Source organism: Python bivittatus, unplaced genomic scaffold (genome assembly GCF_059951505.1).
Source record: "Python bivittatus isolate LINGU-HERP-01145 unplaced genomic scaffold, Pbiv_v1 ctg000080_np1212, whole genome shotgun sequence".
NCBI lineage: Eukaryota > Metazoa > Chordata > Lepidosauria > Squamata > Pythonidae > Python > Python bivittatus.
In genome coordinates this window covers 86,093,461-86,115,257 of record NW_028277035.1, presented here as the reverse complement: position 1 = coordinate 86,115,257, position 21,797 = coordinate 86,093,461, and the positions used below count along the sequence as shown (strand labels likewise).

Sequence of the window (21,797 nt, the reverse complement as noted above, 5' to 3'; positions counted from 1 at the left end):
CAAGCTATTTCCCACTACAGCCTCTTGCAGAGAGGTCACCCCACCCCCCACGGACCCACTTCCTTCTCCCCATCCAGTAACCATTCACCCTTTCTTCACCTATATGCCTAGGATCAGCAGCAGCTGCCACCTCTTGTACCAGCTTTTGAAAACCAGATGTCTGTATTGCCTCGTGTGGGGGGGAAAGATTCTGAATCCGCACTGAATAATTCTACCCTGGCGGCTGACTCTGTTTCTTCATTCTGATAAAAAGGGAGGAGGAGGAGGAGCTCCATGTGAGTTGCCCTTAGGAATTCACCTTGCTTTACCAAGCAATGCTTTTTTTTTTAGTGGTTAACCTTCTTTCTTCGAGTTGGTGCTGGGAGATGAAAAAATAAGTGGCATTCAGAAGGGGGAAATGTGACTTGTGCTGTAGCTGTCTTCAGGAGCTTTTCCTTCCTGGGATTGGATGATGTTCTGAAGTTCTCATTCACCTGTCCTAGAAAAGAAGTGTTTTTTGTGACTCCTTCCTCCTTGACATGTAAGAAGGGAAATGACTGAAAGCCATGGGAAAGTATTAGGGGGAAAAGATGGCCAAAAGTTGCCAAAAGCAAGAGAAACTTCTAGGCCCAAGAGCAGTGTTTCTCAACCTTGGCCACTTCAAGATGTGTGGACTTCAAGCCTGGCAGGGGAATTCTGGGAGTTGAAGTCCACACATCTTAAAGTGGCCAAGGTTGAGAAACAGTGCCCTAGAGGGTGTTTGAAGCAAAGATTAGGGGGAAAAGCCATTCAAGAGTCATCCTGCAGGCTGTGCTTGCAGCAGAGAAGCCAAACTCAGAAAAATCCCTCACCCTTTTCAAAAAGGAAACCATTAGTTTAATGGATAATCGTGCAACTTTACAGCAGTAGTGCTGAGTTTGGTGCCTCTAAATGCTGTATTATGTATTATGAGGAGACACAAAACAATTATTTTGAACATCCTGCTCCAAGTGTGTGCATATTTCACAATAACTCTTTAGTGGCACCCAACTTATGTGCCAGCATAATCGCTGACCAAATTTCCCTGTGTATCTGTGCGCAGAGCAGCCAACCCAATCCCCAATCTTGCCAGAAAAATACATCTTCCTAAATACTTTTTTTTCCATGGCCCTGGTTTCCCCCTTACTCACCCACTTCCCCACAAGCCTTTTCCTGCTCTACTCAGTATTCACCCTCTACCTTACTCCCTTCAAATCCACTACACACAAACATAGTTCGGCCATAGTGACCTCCTACTCCTCTACAACAACCTAACATTCTCTGAGAAAGTGGGCATCTGCAGAGAAGGCCAGTGAAGAATTGGAAGCATATGCTTTTTGTCATTAAAAAAAAAGTGTTATGGCATGCATGGGAGTATAATGGGGGGAATAGGGCAAGCCTCTGAGAATACTCTAGTGCCCATGGATACGATATCAGTAGCTCAAACTTTGGAGGGATGACATTGGTAGTGTATGTCCTGGAAAACTGTCTATTTGAGAGTGGAGAGATGGATAATGCTGTTCCATCCCTAATGGTCCCTGCGCCTTTCTTAACTAGGTTCAAGAGTACAACCTGCTTTGATTTAGTTACTTCTGATTGGTAAGGCTGTGGAATGCTTCTGTGTTGATGCGGAAAAGATGATATGGAGTATGTGGAGGCATGCCTGCAGCACTTGTCCGTGACTCGGGAAAGTAGCCATGCCTGTTTCCAGGATTCTGGGAAAAGATATGGCTGCTTTAATGAGTTGTAGCCAAGTGCAATATGTGCATTTCTGTACACACTGAAGCATTATACAGCCTACTGATTCTGGTAGGACATATCATTTGGCTACAGCAGCACATTACCCTGAATTCTGTTTTTTGGTCAAATAGTCTAGGATGGAAAGTTGGGGACTGGCTTGTAGATAAATAGGGTTGCTTCAGCTTGTCACTCAGGTGAAAATGCAAGCGATTGGAATGCCACAAGGTTTATTAAATGATTAGCTGCAGAAAGACATTGAGACATGAGATAACTCATAGATTTTGGGTATGCTAGAAATGTTTCAATAACCACATTATAAATAATCATGCTTTTCACTAGGTGTCCCATAGTTTCAGTTCAGAATATGATCTCACAAATGGAAATGCTCCACTAGAGAGAAACTACTGGCCCACTAAAAGTTACTGGACTATAATTACCAACTTACCACCATTCATCATGCTGGCTGGGAATGATGAGATTGGAGTACAACAGCATCTGACAGTCTCTAATTTCCTCACTTCTGTTCTTCCTGTTATCTTTCTTCCATATTTTGAGGCACAATCTGAGGTTTGATTCTCATCTAGGAAGCTCTAAATAAATAGTGAATCTCCAGTCTGATCCATGAAACCCTGTGCCTCAGCATATTTCTTTTTTACTTTGATTTTTCCTCCCCCTTTTTGTATTTCTCCTTCAAGTTGACTTTATTCTGTTACTAGAACAATCTAAAATGGTTCTTCCCAACCTCACTTGCCTTTCTAAGTACTTCAGTCTTCTCCAGAACTTGCTGCCCTTAACAGCAATTCAGGACTCGTTACTTTGGGGACATTTTCTGCTGTCTGTATTTGCTTCGTCTTCACATTATTGTATTTAATCATTATCAAAATTTTGGTAAATGTTAAAGTTTGTTATTTCTGCTTATAGTGGACAGTAAGTTTGAGCATGGAAGAAAAAGTTATAAGTTTGCTTTATTTCTTTTAAGCCACTAGCTAATTTTAATTTTTGCTGGTGGATGTATTATTTGATTTACTAGTTTTTGAGGTCACATTTCTTGTTTAGAATTTGATTAATAGGACTTTTTGACTGATTTTTACATTGATTTCTAATTGTGGAGCAAATAATTAAGCAAAGTAGGGTCAAATTTTGATTTGGTTTATGGAATGCATGTAACAATGGAATTTGATTTTTCCCCCCTTGGGTTTTTTGGAATAATTTATAGTCTTTACTAGCCAGAGCATAAGCCCCACTGAAGGCTTAGGAGTGTATTTTTATTGCTTTTGGGTGAAGTATTTTTATTGCTTTTGGATAGAGAATATGACGACTTGGAGCGGAGGTCAAGGCCACAACCTATTCTGTCCTCTTTCACTATGACTGTAACTGTATTTGTATTGGGCTTCCTGAGACCTTTCTTGGAGGGCAAATTCATGTTCCCATCCTTGTTCTAAATAGCTGACAGCTTCCGTGGAAAGCCTGTGTAGTTTCTGTATAAAAGAATCCACAGTACTTTCCTTATAATGATCAAGGAAACCAATTCATCATAATAACGGAGTACACATTTTGTATGCAAAAAGTTCCAGAATCCATTCAATTCACGAAGAGTCCTTAGGTAGGACTTGTATAGTTTTCTGCTTGTGATCTTGGTGAGTGGTGATCATTGTGAGACACAATGTTTGTGATCTTGGTGAGTTATTAACAGACACAATGTTTAATAATGGATTTAATGATTCCTAAGTTTAGGTCTCCAAATATTGTAGGACTGTAACTCTCATCAACTTAAGATCCAGGGTTAGAAATCTCTAGACCAGATGGACTAATTTACTCTGGCACAAGACTGCTTTTTAAATAAACGACCTTGAGGTTTCCACATATTTTAGCATGCTACTTCCATGCTATCTATCCATTTTCCTACTAGTCCTGGCGCCATACATAAAAGGAACCTGACAGTGTGTCATATAGCAGATAATCCCCCCCCCCAAATCTGCTAAATTTCAGTGTTTCAGATTTTCGTTAATATGCATGCAGTATTTTTCTTAAAATGGCAAAGAATACAATAGGATACTAAAGATTTTATATATTTTTAATAATTGGTCTGCAATCCGTAAAATATGTGCTTTAGATAGTCAAGTATATCCTCATTTTACCTTTTACATATTTACACTAAGTTTTTGTAACAGTCTGGTTTGTAAATTCTTTGTAAAACAATAAATTTTACTTTTGTAATATATTAGTCTAATCTTTGGAGAACTGTTTTAATGTTTTAAGTAAACAACTCAAAATTTTTTCAGTGCCATCAGAAAAAAGAAAATGGGATAATTTGTATATAGTACTGTTTCTCAACCTTGGGAACTTTAAGATGGGTGGACTTCAACTCCCAGAATTCCCCAGCCAGCCATGCTGGCTGGGAAATTTTGGGAGTTGAAGTCCACCCATCTTAAAGTTCCCAAGGTTGAGAAACACTGCTATATAGTAACAGAAGCTGAAACAAGCATTATCGATAGTGTTTTCTGTATTAGCAGTTCTTACTGCGAGATAGTTATCTGTGATCTAAATATAGGTATTCCTTAGAACACGAATGACTTTCAGATGTCCCACCATCCTTGACAGATGTTAGCACTAGCAGTATTGCCTCCTCAAATACCTACATATATGCAAAATAAGAGACGGGGAAGCTGTTGTCTTCTGGATGTTACTATATTCCAACATTAAGCCAGCACATCCAAGGTGTAGACATTATTCTAATCCATAATCCAGTGTAGGCCACTTTCTGGATTGCAGCCTCCAAAACATTGCTGTACGTACTCATATATAAGCCCATCTGCAGATAAGCTGACCCTCAAACTTTTAACCAAAATACCATGAAAATGTGCCACCCGCAGATAAGCCGACCCTTGAAATTTTTGTGTGTTAATTTTCACAATTGGCTTATCTGCATGTGATGTATTTCATATTATTTTGGTTAAAAATTCAAGGGTCAGCTTACCTGCAGATGGTCTTATACACAAGTATGTATGGGATATAAGGGTACTTTATTACCATATATACTCACCAATAAGCCCAACACAATATTTTGGCTGTATTTTGGCACCTAAAATTCTCATTTATCCATGAGTATATATGGTACTCTAAGATCAAGTATTTTAGGTCTTCAACCTAACAAAGGCTGCATATCCTTGATCTACAGTTTCTCCAGATGTTGCGAACGCTATTCACAAGCATACATTTCAGTTCCTCTTTGTTCTCTCAAGTCCAGTGAAACTGGAGACCTTATGTTGCCATCTGCATGTTCAACTGGAATAGATGACATTTTTTATCAAAACAAATTCTAGGTTGCATTTTTTATAGAGCATATTTGGGTCTTGGAGAAGAATCTGCAGATGTGGTGCAATTCTTGATGTTACTGTCAGATAAATAAAAAACTAGGACCCTGCCCCTCCCTTTCACTGGGGAAACTGCTCCAAAGCTCTCCCAGCATCAGTCATAATCATCGAGCAAAAGAAAGTGCCTTTGTTCACATAACATGGTTGCATCAGGCCTAAGACAACATATAATTTGTTGGTTTTTTCCCACTTCTGAACACAACTTGTATTCCTTGTTATAGGAGAACTACAGGAGAGAAAACTTTTAGGTTAGCATATTAGAAGGCAAGCTTTCTTTCACCGAGCCCTTCACATAGAACAATAATGAAAAAGAGACAGCTGCCAGGAATAGGCGCCATGTGTTTGAATGTGTCCAGCTATTTTCAAATTACGAGAACTGCAAAACTTAAAAACTTGCTTACTCCTGGGTCCAGAAATGATAAGAGGTGAAAAGAAGAAGAAGCTTAGGTAAAGGTCCTGCTGTTCATCATTAGTTCAAAATCTTTAATAATTAAACCTAAGAAAAATAAACTGTGTTTTTATTGCTGTAGCTCTATCTCCTGCTTGATATTACCTCTTTGTGTTTAATACTGTAATGCCATCTACCTCAGGCAATATCATCACAGTGCATGTTAGTCATCAGGACAACTTTGAAGGCATCTGTATCCTGAAAATTAATTAAAATGTTTTACTAAAATACTGACATCTTTTAAGATTAGACTATTGCCTGATCTAAGTCACTCTGAGAATATCTGAGTGGACTAGACACTTTTTGACATGAAAACTCTTAGCTCCAAGCAGCTGAGAACAAGACATAAATATTCCTCTGGAATCAGCAGCAACCACCTACTGTACTGTATGCCAAAGAAGTAATTTATTGGCAAAATAGTTCTGCAAATTCAGAGCTCTCCTTTGCATTTTTCAATATGGTAACTCATTCAGCAACTAAAAATATTTGGAAGAGAACATTTCCCTAATTTTTCTGTGGCTGGATGCTCATCCCCTTCCTATCCACCTAGGAGGTATCATTATTCCATCGAGAAAACACTAAGTACGCTTATCTTCACACAACAATATATAATCTGGACATTAAGAACGCATAAATCCTAATAATAATAGGACCTGGGTTGCTTTGACACTATCACACATACACACAAGGATTGATGGTTAAAAAAATGTAGTTCCATGGCTGTTGGAACAGCTTTAAAAAAAACAAACCAACCAGAAACGCCCACTTTAAAATACCTTCTGTAGCCAGATTATACCAGCTGGTTACAAGTGAGCTTTTTACCTAGAAATTTCCCTCCTATGACACTTTTTGATAAGCTCTTTTTCACTTTCAGTCATTTGTATGTCACCTATTCAAGCAACTCTAGTGTACACGATATACACCTGAGCCTCTTTCCAGAAGGAGCAAAGTTTTCTTCCACAACTACAGGAACTTTTCCTTGTGTGGAAGGTCTTCTGCTGGATTTTAAGGCAGCCATATCCACTTGATTGGGCAGCCAGCATTTACTGAATTCAGGCAAGCGCTTCGCATACTTTTTCACTGCCTGTTTCTCTCAGGGGGGAAGTTAAGTCCAAGATTATGAAGTGTCTGGTTGAAAAAAGGAGGAGGAGGAGCCACCAGTATAGTGCGGGAAGTACAGCAGTCATCTGGGAGGAGAAGCTGGTGGAGGTGGAGGTGAAGCTGCAAGCGAAACATCACTTGTTGCTGCACCTGGAGCTTTTTCATCAGATGTTCCTCTAGAACCTATCAAGAGGTTGGGTGGGAAGAGAAGGAATGGTATTATAAATAATTTCTAAGTCAACTTACTTATAATCCTTATTTTACTTCATCCTTGACTTCCTTTCCATCCTCGTTACATCATTCCCAACCTAATGTTTCCAGATGAGTTAGATTTCAGTATCATAGGCTTCCAACCCACAGGGTCTTTAGCTGAATCAGATGATGAAATCTGAACTCCCAACACCTCAGTAAAGTAACAGGTTGATAGACTGCTTAACTCAAGGTTAGGTAACAATCCTACTTTATGTTTATCACAAAAACAAGAAGTACATTAAGCTAAGGAATAGCGATCTAGGTCTAGAGCAGGGTTTCTCAACCTTATCAACGTTAAGATATGTGGACTTCAACTCCCAGAATTCTCCAGCCAGCATGCTGGCTGGGGAATTCTGGGAGTTGAAGTCCACACATCTTAAAGTTGATAAGGTTGAGAAACCCTGGTCTAGAGCCAGATACAGTGGGGCAAAAAAGTATTTAGTCAGCCACCAATTGTGCAAGTTCTCCCACTTAAAAAGATGAGAGAGGCCTGTAATTTTCATCATAGGTATACCTCAACTATGAGAGACAAAATGGGGGGGAAAATCCAGAAAATCACATTGTCTGATTTTTAAAGAATTTATTTGCAAATCATGGTGGAAAATAAGTATTTGGTCACCTACAAACAAGCAAGATGTCTGGCTCTCAGACCTGTAACTACTTCTTTAACAGGCTCCTCTGTCCTCCACTTGTTACCTGTAGTAATGGCACCTGTTTGACCTTGTTATCAGTATAAAAGACACCTGTCCACAACCTCAAACAGTCACACTCCAAACTTCACTATGGCCAAGACCAAAGAGCTGTTGAAGGACACCAGAAACAAAATTGTAGACCTGCACCAGGCTGGGAAGACTGAATCTGCAATAGGCAAGCAGCTTGGTGTGAAGAAATCAACTGTGGGAGCAGTAATTAGAAAATGGAAGACATACAAGACCACTGATAATCTCCCTCGATCTGGGGCTCCATGCAAGATCTCACCCTGTGGGGTCAAAATGATCACAAGAACGGTGAGCAAAAATCCCAGAACCACACGGGGGGGGGACCTAGTGAATGACCTGCAGAGAGCTGGGGCCAAAGTAACAAAGGCTACCATCAGTAACACACTACGCTGCCAGGGACTCAAATCCTGCAGTGCCAGATGTGTCCCCCTGCTTAAGCCAGTACATGTCCAGGCCCGTCTGAAGTTTGCTAGAGAGCATTTGGATGATCCAGAAGAGGATTGGGAGAATGTCATATGGTCAGATGAAACCAAAGTAGAACGTTTTGGTCTAAACTCAACTCGTCGTGTTTGGAGGAGAGAGAATGCTGAGTTGCATCCAAAGAACACCATACCTACTGTGAAGCATGGGGGTGGAAACATCATGCTTTGGGGCTGTTTTTCTGCAAAGGGACCAGGATGACTGATCTGTGTAAAGGAAAGAATGAATGGGGCCATGTATTGTGAGATTTTGAGTGAACACCTCCTTCCGTCAGCAAGGGCATTGAAGATGAAACGTGGCTGGGACTTTCAGCATGACAATGATCCCAAACACACCGCCCGGGCAACGAAGGAGTGGCTTCGTAAGAAGCATTTCAAGGTCCTGGAGTGGCCTAGCCAGTCTCCAGATCTCAACCCCATGGAAAACCTTTGGAGGGAGTTGAAAGTCCGTGTTGCCCAGCGGCAGCCCCAAAACATCACTGCTCTAGAGGAGATCTGCATGGAGGAATGGGCCAAATACCAGCAACAGTGTGTGAAAACCTTGTGAAGACTTACAGAACATGTTTGACCTCTGTCATTGCCAACAAAGGATATATAACAAAGTATTGAGATGAACTTTTGATATTGACCAAATACTTATTTTCCACCATGATTTGCAAATAAATTCTTTAAAAATCAGACAATGTGATTTTCTGGATTTTTTCCCCCATTTTGTCTCTCATAGTTGAGGTATACCTATGATGAAAATTACAGGCCTCTCTCATCTTTTTAAGTGGGAGAACTTGCACAATTGGTGGCTGACTAAATACTTTTTTGCCCCACTGTATCTTCATAGAGCAGGGAGAACTCTCAGGCCTCCAAGCATAGTATTTCATTTACTTTGGTCCAAGTGATATCATAAATTATGTAATCAAGATTTTGGGGAGAAAGACTTGTACTTTTTTCACTAATTAACAGCCCCACAGGTGCTCTGAATGTCAGGGAAATGACCATCTGACACCATCATTCATCCTGATAAACCAACAGCAGCTTGATGGGTAAAAGGCGAAATGTTAGAGAACATCAATAATCCTGCCATCAAAGCTATTGTAAAGGACTGCTATTTAGACCTGAGTATTAAACTGCTTCAGATTAAAGCTGTGGAAGGGCTGTCTTTTCCTCTGTGAATCCATCCAAATACATTATTATCAGAAATTAGCTTGCCAAGCACTAGGATTGTTTCACACAGAAATGGGCCCCCACTTGAAGCCTTCCCCAGAAGCACATCTTTCATTCATGCTGTTCACTTAGAACATATGTCTTTTCCCATGCTTTCCCTGGTTAGTTTTGCTGATCTTTTAAATTGTCTGCTCAGTTTACTACTAATAATGTTATTGAACAATGCTTTGGCACACACACACTCTTGTGTGTATGTGTGCCAAAGAGAGAGAGAATTAGCTGATTTGAATCCAGATACACTCTTGATCAGAGGGTTCCTATTATAACTACTTCTATATCTGACTTGAATTATTCCCACTGTCGAAGACAGAAAAAATCAAGGTAAACCCCTAGTGTATATTCAATACTATCAGTATAATTAACTTCTAAGGAGATCACAAGAATGAGTTCACCAAATCTGTGATATTTCAGCAACTTCATCACCAAGATGTTACCCAATTTCATATAAGAATGATTCCATAAGAATCTTGCTAATTCTTATGGAAAATATCATAGGATGTCAGGCAAGAACACTGAAATCTCAGAAATGGGCTATTTCTTTATATATACACACACAATAGAGGTATGTTTATTTAGATTCTGCAAATGCCATCTGGGGTTACAAAGACATCCTGTTACTTGTAGGCACTCTATGGTATGTTAGGTCTACATATCTCAAACTCCAGGAGCAGCATCTATTCTGCAGTTTAGTACCTGTGTCCGAGGCAGAACATTCTCAGCAGACAAGAGAAAAGGTTCTCCAAGAACCGTTCCCACCCGAGAAGAATACACATGATCCCCTAGCACCGGGCTGAGGATCAACGTCAGGTGTACCAAGAGCTGGTTCCGAAAGGCTGCCATAGAGAATACAATACAGGAGAAGAAGAAGAAGGACATCGAGAGCTGGCTATTCCCACCAAGAAACATCAGCTCCACCCCTCATGCTTTGGCATGACTTTCTAAGCTTTTTTAAAAGATTTAAAATAGAATTAACATACAACATCCAAGAATAAAGATAAAATAAGAACAACACAACTTCCCAACTCTGTTCCCATCCTCTGCCCAAAAATATATTCTACACTTGGGGAAAAAAGGACTCAAAAGACCAAGGCTATAATTACATTTTTCCCAGGATGCATTTTGCAAAGTGTTTGGAAATAGGCTGAGAAACAACAAAGTGATAGAATATGGATAAAAACAGAGGAAGAAAAATTAGAACAGGTAATTTGAGGTTGAATTGTAAGAGAAAAGGCACAGAAAGAGCATTAAATGAAAGAAAGACAACAGAAGCTAAGAGGTACAAGAGAAAAAACAAAAGTCAACTTGCCATAGAAGCTCCATCCCCCTTAAATGAGGACACTGTCAAATCCCAGCAGAAAGACATAGCAGGTGGTGGTGGCAACATCTAGCTACAGGCAGGTACTCCTTATTTACCAACAGTAATTAGGACCAGGAACTCTGTCACTAAGTGATGCGGTTGTAAGATGCAACGTCATACTTAGCAGTTCTGGTTGCCATCATTTGGCATATCCCACATGATCGTAGCATTCCGCAGTCACGCGATCGCCATTTGTGACCCCCTGGTGGCTTCCCCATTGACTTTACTTGTTGGAAGCCGGCAGGGAAGGTCGCAAATGGTAATCGTGATTGTGGGATGCTGCGGTTCTCGTAACTGTGAGCTGGTTGCCGAGCGCCCAAATCACAATCATGCAACTGTAGGGATGTGGCAACGGCACAACTACAAGGACCCATTGTAAGTACCCATCATTCAGTGCTGTTGTAACTTCAAACAGTCGCTGAACGAGTGGACGTTAAATGAGGACTACTTGTAATTGCACTTTTCAGGAGAGTTGAACTGTCCACTTTGGGCTGTTGTCAATTGTCCCTTAGGCCTCCTCTGCTTCACAGAGCCTTTGTAACTCACTTGTCACTGGCTGCAGCTGCAACAAGGCACAGCCTTCATTTGAGTCTAGCACTTTGTAGTACGTCAGTGTCTTTTTTACCTCCTTTCTTTGGAGGCTCTTATGAGAAGGGGAAGCCACTGGCACCACCTGTAATCCAAACAAAGGTCAGCATTAGCACACCCTCTGGGCGCCTAGTAACACCTAACTAAATCTTTGCCTGTGGCAGGTAGTGCAATCCCAAATAGGTGATACTGGGATTCTTCTGAATCTGTAACCCTTCCTGTCCAGAACAGCAGCTACAAGCCTTCCAGAACCACAATCTAAAGCCCCGCCACCCTCCCCCATTATCCCTGTCCTTACCAGGTCAAAACCATCAATATTCACCAGCTTGAGGCCTGTATGAATTTCCCCTTCCATAGCTACTGGAGTCCTGGTAGTAACAGCGCTGCAAAGAGAAGGATGTCAGGCAATGCTTTGGGAACAATGGGGAAGGTATATGAGAAAAATAAAATGTTCCTTTAGGGAAGCTTCCCTTAACTGGTGCTCTCCAGATACTTGGACTGCAACTTTTCCAACTGAGGAAACTAGTGATTCCACACTTTCGCTTCATCCCCCAAATAGGAAAATTAAAGAAAATGTTTTCTCACCAGTAAGTAGCAACTGGATGTTTTTTATTCTTACACCCAATATAAAAATCTTGGAGATACCGGGTGGTGTTTGGGCAGCTTGACAGCAGAACAAGTCCAGAATATTCCCTAGAGAAATGCAAAGTCTTTTAAAAAATATCCACCCGCTCTTTAACTGGATCTATTAATAAATCCCATCCAATACACAAACTACTAAGGATTTGTTTGTTCACACTACTGGTTTCAGCAACCACAAAATTGCTCTCTGAACAATTCCTTTCCATTGCTAAACTAAAAGCCTAATTCCAGGAAAATCACAACTGCTATTAACCCAGCCCTGTGAACACAGCCGTAATATTCTTGTTTTAATATTTCAGTCATTGCCCTCTTGCTGATTATTTAAGGGCATCGTATGATGGCCTATAAAGAAGCATCATTCTTGAAATTAAGCAGGTCTGGAGGCTAGATCTGGTTAATTTCATGATAGAAGATAGGTAGTATGTGGATATATTAAATCATGATACCCTACTCTATATAGCCTATGTTCTATCATTTGCACATTTTCCCCTGGAACTAGAATTCAGCTACTTACTTTTCTGGAGCTTTGATCACCTGGAGATTTTGTGGGAGATTTAGTTTCTGGCTTAGCTGTGGTAGAACAGATTGCAAAGTCAAGTCCTCTGACTTGCCTGTTGGAGGAAGAGAGAGCCTATCAATGCCATACATTCCAACCAAATCTCATTTACTACTCCTTCGCTTGTAAGAGATCTTTGCCCATAACCGGCAGAGGTCTGCTTGTCCTCCAGATTAAAACTAGTATCAGTTCCCAATTTAGTCCCCAAGAGAAAACCTATTATCCTCACATTCCTCCTAAATAATTTGCAGAACAGTGCTAAACAGCCTGCAGGCAAATGCTTTCATTGATTTATAAAGAAAATCTCACCATTTCATTTATAAGAAAGGTTTCCAAGGCAGCTACCCCATACCCCATCCAACCACAGGACTGCATACCTGTTACAGGGATACCACAAGGTTTGCTAATGGCCACAAGTGTACCTGAAATACAAAATTGTAAGGACAAGTGGCAATAGGTTCAAAACAATTCCAGAACATACTTACCGACTCCTCCACAATTCAGAACAATGGTATGGTAGGATTTTATAAGTCAAGGGTTATGGTGGGGTTGGCTTTTTGTGGGAGGAGTGTACAGCAGGGCTACCTCATGACAGGTAGTCCCCGGGTTAAGAATGCCCAGTTTGAGACGACCCATAGTTAAGAACAGAGCCTATTGTAGCAAAATTCAAGTTAAATACACCATGATTTGAGTTCATTACACAATACTACTTATTGGCTTACATACAAATTTGACTTAAGGACAGACCTTGGGAACGGAACTAATTCTTAAACTGGGGACTACCTGTACGCTTCACAGTTCATTCCTTTCTTCCCATTCTCTTTTAAATTCAGGGGAAGGAAAGAGACAGAGAATATATAGACACTTGAAAGAAAAACATACAGAGTAACTCAAATTATAGTCTGCCGGTTTCTATATGGGTAGTCCTCGTTTAGTGACCACAATTGGAACTGGCAGCTTGGTTGTTAAGCAAAGCAGTCGCTAAGTGAAATCGCAACTATGCTTATGAATTTACTTCAGCATTCCTCTGCTTTACAGACCTATGAAGGTAAAAAATGCGAGGATTGGTCATAAAGTTACTTTTTCATCACCTTCGTAACTGCAAATCATGGACTACCTGTATCTGCAAAAAGGATTCCATTGCAAAGTTTAGAATCCTGCAAGTCCAAGTATACATACACAAGATTCAACATGCTAAACTATGGTTTGCTCGCCCATATCATTTTTGAATAAACCATACTGGCTGAGATCACGCAACATAGTAAGCCAAGATCAAGCCACATTATAGCTTAACATGTTTAAACCAGGTCATACCCCTCCAATATTCTAAAACAGACCTGTGCTCCACCAAGCAGGAAGAAGCTTGCTAACCAGGTACAGTACCCATTAGAAGCTCAATAAAGCTCCAGTTTACCCACTGGAGCCAAGCAGATGTCTCTGGGAAAATGACAAGCTCGGTGTGAAGGCAAACATTTTCTATTGCAGCTTCTTAGCTGCTGGGTATTAATTTGGGATATGGCATGAAGGTTCTGTAAATTGTCTCCTGCCCACCCGAATCTCCTGCCATTTGGTTTCATCGTTTGCCCATAAACTCCAGTACAAGGGTGATCAACCAGGCCTTCCAAATGTTGCTGGGGTCTACTTACCATAAAGCCCAGCTGGCACAGTGAACCATGGATGATAGGAATTTGAGTTCAGCAACATCTGCAGGGTCCCCCACCACTGACTCAAGAATTATGAGATAAGATACATACCATCTGCATGTACTATAGATGCTTCCAGTAGTTTCAACAGTGACTTAGGCTCCAGTGATTTTAAGGGCTTCAAGAAGCTTGTTTTATAGGGTATTTCTCCCACTGATTTCTCCAATTTTTTTTGCTTCAGCAAGTGATACCTAAGCCAAATGAAAACTATTTAAAAAAAACCCTTGCACTCTATAGCCAGCAAGCTACCATCTTCATATTACAGGTAATCCTCGCTTAACGACCATTTGTTCAGCAACTGTTCAAAGTTACAACGGTGCTGAACAAATGGTAGTTACGACCAGGCCTCAAAGTTATGGCTGTTGCAGCGCCCCCACAGTCACGTGAACAAAATTCAGGTGCTTGGCAGCCCATATTTACAACTGCAGGGTGCACTTCAACTTCCCCCCACCCGTGTATCTCCTCCCCATCTCTGCCCTTTTGACTGTCCTGCACTCTGCCCCCCCCCTTGCTGTCTTCTTCCTCCTGCTCTGACAAGGTGCCAGCAAAGGCCTCATGAAGGTCCAGCAGCTGCCTTGGCTGGCTGTGCCTCATTAGCAGCTGAAGAAGGAGACGGCAAAGGCCAGCTGGGGTCAATGGGGTGCAGGGCGGCCAAAATGGCAGAGATGTGGGGGAGATATATGCGTGGAGGGAGTTGAAGTGGAGGTGAGCATGCCAGGGCAGGAGAAGTGTGATGTCCTCATCTAACAATGGTGTGGTCCTTGCCTAACAACTGCAACCGGGACTACCAGAACTGCCTTCGCTAAGTGGTGCAGTCACATGATGTTTTGCCTAACGACCACTTCACTTAGCGATGGAAATTCTGGTCCCAATTAGGGTCATTAAGCAAGGATTACCTGTAATTGCAATGTGGTTTGTTACAGATGAATATCTTACCATCACTAGATATTCTAGGCAGTTAAAGACTAGAATTATGCTCATCAAAAGATTCACAAAATGTAATGAGGGGGAAACCTGTGGCACTCCAGATGTTGCTGAGCTGTCAGCCAGCACAGTGAGTTGCTTGGAACTGCAGATCAGCAACATCCAAAGAGCCATAATTTCCTTAATTATACATAAAAGATCAAGTGAATGGATGCCCAGAGGAGGAAAGGCATTTTAATGTGAATACCATCAATGGACAAGGATCATTCCATGCTAATTTTGAAGCATGGTTGGTGTCACTGACTTCCTCTGTCTCCAGATTATCACAGGGCAAGTAGGTGTTTTACATGCAGTGTGGCTGGAGAGAGAGCTCTCTAAATCTGTTGACGTGAACAGATTTTAGAAACATCCATGCTTAGAACTGGAAGCCTAGATAAATACACATGGATTTGCTATTCTCCCTCCAATTTCAAACCAGGTGATAGGAGTGGACTGTATACAAATGAAGCAGCCACTCCCCCACTTCTGCTAATCATAACTCTCTTCTAACACTCCCCTTATTCTCTCAAGTCTCAGTCCTTTTCAGATCCCCCTGGGTTATCCCCCTTATTTTGCATTTTCTCAGAAATATGCTGAAATACCGCTAAAGCCATTCAATACTTTCCTGGCTGAACTCCCATCAATTTTCATTCCTGAGTTTATTTGGGGAGACAGAAAACAAGTAGCCCAATGTAAATAGCTTCTCATTCGTAAACCCGGTGAAAAGAAAAGCTATCCTGTGCGTGCTTATAAGACCAAGGCTTGGTGCAATAAACAGGTTGCAGACGAAACCCCAAGGATAGCTGGCTCGAATCACCTCTGCCCTGCTTTTCCTCTAATAAGGGAGCTTCCAGCCATTCGGGCAGAGCGTAGCTCCCGCCCTTGAGGTGCCTCCAAGCGCCCCTCCTCGTGGGAAATGCAGGCACGGGATGCAGCCACTGAAGAAGCGATACTTCACTCCTCGTTGCATCTCTTGCCGGCACGAGTCACACCTGTTGAGCTTCTGCCTGTCGCGCATCACACCGACAGAAGCCTCATTCGATAGAGCCGAATGAGTTAAGATGCGAGTGGCAACAACTCATCTCCCCCAAGGAGTCTGACGGTCCGCCCGGCTTGCAGGCTGACTTTCTTACCAAGCGGGCGGGGTGCTGAAGGGCGCGCGCAACCTCCCGCGCGCACAGACCAGGCGGCGGAGGCTACTCCGGAACATCCCGAGCGCGCGGCGACCAGCACGGAAGAGTCTAGTTAGACGCGCGTCTGGCACCCCCAGTTAGGAGGCATGATGGCTGCTGGGAGCTGTAGTTTCCCGCGAGAGAGCAAATGCCGCATAGCGCCACCCCTTTTCCCTGTTAAACAAGGAACACCCACCCACCCGAGGAACAGAACAGCCATTGATTGAAGTACAAATTCGCGGGAGGCGGGCCCCAAGAGCAACACGTCAGCTTACGTTAACGCATGCGCGCTTCCCTCGCTCTTTGCCTTGGCGTTCGCTCTCTGCCCTCTCGTGAAGATGGCTTCGCGCGCGGGACCTCGAGCCGCGGGAACCGACGGCAGCGACTTCCGGCACCGGGAGCGCGTGGCCGAGCATTACCAAATGAGGTGGGGGTGGGGTCGCGCTCATGCACCCAGTTAGGGAGCCAAATCGGTTTTGGTTTTTTGGTTTTGTTTGCATGTTGCAGCATCGGGAGCTGCTGCTGCTGCCGCCCTCCTGCCTCCCTTGTCTGCTCCGTGCTCTGCAACCGACTCGACAGGACGATTGTCGTTCGCTGCGCCTACCGTTTATTGAATCGGTGGCTTCCTTTAAAATGAGAGTTAGTGCATTTTCCGCTCCTCCCCCTATATATTCCCCAGAGGAAAAGGCGGGGATAGCATGCTGCTCGATTGCATTTGAATGATGATGTTAAACATTGTGCTCATTTCTCCTTGGTGGCTTGTTGTCCTCTACGTCAGGGTTAGGGTTGTGTGGACTTCAAGCCATGCTTGAGTTCTGGTGTTTTTGTAGAAGTGTCCATGTAATTTTTTGGCAGGAATACCTTCTCCCAGAATGTGTTTTCAGCTTCCCAGGTTAGCCTTCAGCTATAATATTCTCTGGAGATCTCTCATCCAACTATTAATGAGGCCCAACCTTGCTTAGCTCCCAAGCCTGGTAGAGCCACTGGTTGAGACCTCCTAGAGCAGTGTTTCTCAACCCCGGCAACTTTAAGATGTGTGGACTTCAACTCCCAGAATTCCTCAGCCAGCCATGCTGGCTGGGAAATTTTGGGAGTTGAAGTCCATGGGTCTTAAAGTTGCCAAGGTTGAGAAACACTGAGCTAGCTGATCCTGGTTGAGCTTGAAACAGCTAAACAGGGTTAGTGTTTGAGTGGGAAACCACCAGGACCTCTCTGGTCTGTAGAGTAGCCTGGGAAGTTGAAAAGCTCCCTAGAAGAAACAGTATTCCCCAATTATTGCCCAGATGGTTCCATGCCTGTGCCTATGAGGCCAGCCAGAGTTGAGTTTGTCTGGAGGAAGTCTTCACCTATAAGATGCTTTTAGAAAGTTTGAATGAGAAATGCCCTTATTAATCCAATGAAGCCAATTCTCTAGATCTAAAAGGGAGCTTATTGGGAGGAAAAACAAGGGCTGGCAGGAATCACCTAGATGGAATTTCAAATGGAATAAATCCATTCATTCCAGCTAACTCAATGTCTTCCTTTTTGCCACATTTTCAGTACTTGTTTCAGAGAGGTTGGTGGGAGAGAGAATCTGGGCCTCCTGCTTGGATGTTGTTAAGCAGATCCTCCTTGCTTCCCCTTTTCTTGAGCATTGCCCTCTGCTTTTTGGAGGATAGCTGTCTTAAAATACCTTTATTTGCAGCCATCGGTTTTAGCAGGGTTGTTGTTCTTGTGCCAAGTCAGTTTCGACTCCTGGCAACTGCCTGGACTAGTCCCTGCAGTTTTCTTGACAAAGGGTCCCGTCCCCCCGCCCCACTCAGAAGTGGTTTGTCCTTGCCTCCTCCTCCTTCCTAGGGCTGAGGGAGAGGGGCTGGCCCAAGGTCACCCAACTGGCATCGTGCCTAAGGCAGGACTAGAACTCAAAGTCTCCTGGCTTCTGGCCTGGTGCCTTCACCATTACAGACCAACTGCTACTTTGCCCAGTCAAGCAAAAAGCTCCATCTCTGATGTCATGAGTTTAGCCAACCAGTCAAAATATTATCTGGTACTTAAGCCCACCTCCCTTGTGACTGTTGGTTGACCGATAAAGGAGCTGACTTGTTTTTACTAGTGATTGAATAAAGGATTATATAGAGGTAGCTGGAAAACAAAAGATGAGTTCTGTCTTTCCACACCTTCGTCATGGGGTTGACTTACCAGATGCTTTGATGGGCACTGTACCATATCAGAAAATAGAGGTTTCTCATAAGCTTGCTTGTGACATGGGTGCCACAAGATGGTTCTTGGCAGGGGTGGGGAAGGGTGGGGGTGAAGAGCAGGTTAAACATGGTTTAAATAAACAAACCGTTTACAGCTACCAGATGGTGGAAATTTAGCTGGTGAAGCTTTTTCCATTGCAATATCATTACGTTAGGAAAAACAGTTACTGAACGTTTGCGTGTTATGCGGTGATAAAAACCCTGGGGCTTTGGGAGGAAAAACATTCTCATGAATGCCTCTTGACCTTTCTTGTGAAGCAGCTTTCCCCAGGTCAGGATTATTTGCTTTGAAGAAGCAAAAGCCTGTCCTGTAGTTCAGGAATAGGTTATGAAATACCCATTGGTGTTTTTCTGAATAGCTGCCAGATTGTCTGCAGTAGCTGGATATTTTTTAAAATCTTATTTTCAGTGAAATAAAGGAAAACACCCATTGCAAATAAGCACCAACTATTTATTTATGATTTATATTCAGCCTTTTGTACTGGAGCCCAAGGCGGCATACAAAGTGCCCCCTCCTTCTGTTTTTCCTCCACAACAACAACTCTGTAAGGTAGGCTGGGCTGAGAGAGAATGGGTGGCCCAAAGTCACCCAGGGGGTTTCTGAGAATGGACTAGAATGTGGATCTCCCCCGCTGTCATCCAGCACCTTAAGCATTATACCACACTGGCTGTCATTTTCAGGTAAATCTTTACAAAGATGTCTGGGAATTCTTTTCACATGCTTAGAAAATTAAAAATGGTTGGATGGCTGCCTGCCCACAGTGTTTTAATTGGGAGTGTGTTGGTACCAATAAAAAAGACAAAATGAAGCTGAGTTGGTAGCATTCATGGAGACTAGGGGAGGTTGTAGAGAGCAACATCACAATTTACTTCCAGCTAAATGGATTTTTCTCATTGCCCCTGGCCAAGTCCACTATGATAGGTGTTTTGTGAGAGTGCTTACAACACCCCTTCAGAGTTCCAAATGGGTATCCAGTGGCTGAAAATGTTTGCCTGTCCTGCCATGTCCTGCCATTCATGTGGTAGGAATCCATGCGTGGCATGAGGGCAGAGGTTTAATACCATCTGGAATACATTCTAGCCTGATGCCCGTAGAAGTTGAGCTTCCTGATCCACATTTCTGGAGGCCATTAGGCTGGGAAGACTGGTCTGTTTCTGGTTTCAGTTTTTAAAATTCTGACTACTTTTAGCACAGGATCAAACTCACCAATCCCCCCTCTGTCTCTTCTCTGCTTTCCACAGCGTATCTCTCAAGTCTGAGATTAAGAAGTTGATCTACATGCAGGTGGCATTGTGGCTCTTGGTGGCAGCACAAATGTGTGTAGCTCACTTCAAACTTCTACCCCATGACAAGGTGGCCATGCCTTACCAGTGGGAGTACCCATACTTGCTCAGTATCATCCCCTCACTCTTTGGCCTCTTCTCCTTTCCCCGAAACAACATCAGCTACCTGGTGATTTCCATGATCAGCACTGGCCTCTTCTCGGTGGCGCCTCTCATCTACGGCAGCATGGAGATGTTCCCGATGGCTCAGCAGCTCTACCGCCATGGCAAAGCCTACCGCTTCATCTTTGGTTTCTCTGCTGTCTCTGTCATGTATTTGTTGGTAGTGGTGGCAGTGCAAGTTCACGGCTGGCAACTTTATTACAGCAAAAAGCTATTGGACTCCTGGTTTACCAGCACTCAGGAGAAAAAGAAGAAGTGAACAAGGGGTTGGGAGTTGCATGCATCAACACTCTCTTGGATCGAGGGGTGGGAAAGAGGGAGAGACCTCCTTAAGGAGAGGTAGATGGTGCTCTTGGGTTTCTTTCTCATCCTTACTGAGCAAATGGGAGATCCAGGGGTTCCAGCTGAGCTGAATGAACACTGAACCACGTTTGGTTGTTTTCCAGCTTGTGTGGCCTAAGACTGGGAGTTGTAGGCTTGGGCAGTCCTGTCTTGGAAGGGATTTAGGGAACCCTCCTTCCAAAGGACAGGCAACTGATACCCTTTAGAGAGATGCTTTCCTCACTTGGCTTAGGCAGAGGAGACTCGCTGGAGTCTCCTGATGGTTTGAGCAAACCAATATTGAGCTATGCCACATGCACTTTAGAAGATTCACACTTTGCACCATCTTGAATTACACTGTGAACAATTGGATCCTAGTAGGAATAGGAAAGCAGCACACAACAAGGCCAGGACCCCCTCCCTCCCATCCATCCATCCATCCATCCATCCATCCATCCATCCATCCATCCATCCATCCTAGAACTCCCACTCCAGAATGTTATAGGGCCCAACCCTGTCAAGAGATGTTTGTTGTGTGTGGTCATGCTCCCAGGAGTAGCTCCTTTTCCTTACCCTGGTGGTAAGGGCTCCCCCCCCCTTTTTACTCTTTCTCCAGCTGTACCAACAGGGGACTGGTACATGCCAAGTGCTGAAACTCGCTTTGCTGGACAGCCCCTCTGAGCTTGATTTGCTTCCTTACCCCATAGCCCATCCACCCTTTTGGAGTCCATCCTCATTCCAGGGTCTGTCTGCCTTTTCTACAAGCTGTCTAGGTGTTCCAGGAATGGCTGCTGGCCATCTCTGCTCTCATGCTTGTGAACCAAATAAAGTGCTATCTTAAAGTCTTGCTCCTGGGTTTTTTGTGGACTAGAAGTGGGTGGGTGGGTGGGGCAGACGACAGCAGTTATATATATACAGTATGGCTTTCTTCCACTCTTGCTTCCTAGCAGATGGTGCCTGTCATTCATACTGGCAGTAGCCACTGGCCATCAAGACCAATAGCCAGCAATAGCCCAAATGTTTATGAATTTGCCCCCATAGTATTAGGACAGAAAGCCCTTTTTCTGTTGAGAGCTACAGGTGACCTGATGGGCAGTGCAATGGAAAAGGCTAAAGTCAAATTTAAGCAGATTCTTCCCCTTCCCCCCTCCTTCTCTCCTCTTCCTGCTCATCACATTGCCAGGGAAGGAACAGATCTTGAGGTGTATCTCAACACATGTTGTTTAAAAACATACCATACACAAATATACACAGTTTTTCTTGATGGTGGCCACCAGATTTGTAGAGATTTTATTGCCTCTCCAGAGGAAGGAACAGCAGAACCATCCTGACTGATTTTACTTACCTTGGGGGGGGGGGGACAAGGAGGAGGAAGAGTGTCTTGAAGAAGCTTAAAATTGCTGATTTTTCTTTTTGACTTCTGACAAACACATTTACCTGAAGGAAAGGGGTAGTGTAAATTTCAGGCCATCTAAGGTTTG

At 43.2% G+C, this 21,797-nt stretch overlaps 3 protein-coding genes across 3 annotated transcripts in view; 2 read left to right on the top strand and 1 right to left on the bottom strand.

The window, feature by feature from the left end:
* The window catches only part of TTLL3 (tubulin tyrosine ligase like 3), a 40,291-nt gene extending 39,632 nt beyond the window's left edge, over positions 1-659 (top strand). The window contains exon 20 of the mRNA XM_025164876.2: positions 112-659. Coding sequence (XP_025020644.1) covers positions 112-246 — 135 coding nt within the window. The 3' untranslated portion in view covers positions 247-659. The remainder of the gene's footprint in view (positions 1-111) is intronic.
* Positions 660-3,793: 3,134 nt separating this feature from the next.
* Positions 3,794-16,436, bottom strand: RPUSD3 (RNA pseudouridine synthase D3). Its single transcript, XM_007425385.3, has 9 exons — positions 16,271-16,436; positions 14,226-14,365; positions 12,849-12,893; positions 12,430-12,526; positions 11,859-11,966; positions 11,572-11,656; positions 11,232-11,358; positions 10,022-10,161; positions 3,794-6,843 (listed from the first exon to the last, which is right to left on the bottom strand). Exons 1-9 carry the CDS (start codon positions 16,345-16,347, stop codon positions 6,637-6,639), a joined length of 1,026 nt encoding a protein of 341 aa, XP_007425447.1. The 5' UTR covers positions 16,348-16,436; the 3' UTR covers positions 3,794-6,636.
* A 164-nt stretch (positions 16,437-16,600) lies between these two features.
* On the top strand, positions 16,601-21,158 carry JAGN1 (jagunal vesicle mediated transporter 1). Its single transcript, XM_007425383.3, has 2 exons — positions 16,601-16,736; positions 19,792-21,158. The coding sequence occupies exons 1-2, from the start codon at positions 16,648-16,650 to the stop codon at positions 20,252-20,254; spliced, it is 552 nt and encodes a 183-aa protein (XP_007425445.1). The 5' UTR covers positions 16,601-16,647; the 3' UTR covers positions 20,255-21,158.
* The last annotated feature ends 639 nt before the right edge of the window (positions 21,159-21,797 follow it).

Bases quoted from the DNA above. Each gene is read 5' to 3' on its own strand.
- RPUSD3 (XM_007425385.3), bottom strand. From the start codon at position 16,347: ATGTTCCGGAGTAGCCTCCGCCGCCTGGTCTGTGCGCGCGGGAGGTTG. The intron at 14,366-16,270 runs GTAAGAAAGTCA...CATTTGGCTTAG, and splicing joins TTCAGCACCCCGCCCGCTTG to GTATCACTTGCTGAAGCAAA. The intron at 11,359-11,571 runs GTAAGGACAGGG...TTTGGATTACAG, and splicing joins ATATTGATGGTTTTGACCTG to GTGGTGCCAGTGGCTTCCCC.
- JAGN1 (XM_007425383.3), top strand. From the start codon at position 16,648: ATGGCTTCGCGCGCGGGACCTCGAGCCGCGGGAACCGACGGCAGCGAC. The intron at 16,737-19,791 runs GTGGGGGTGGGG...TGCTTTCCACAG, and splicing joins GCCGAGCATTACCAAATGAG to CGTATCTCTCAAGTCTGAGA.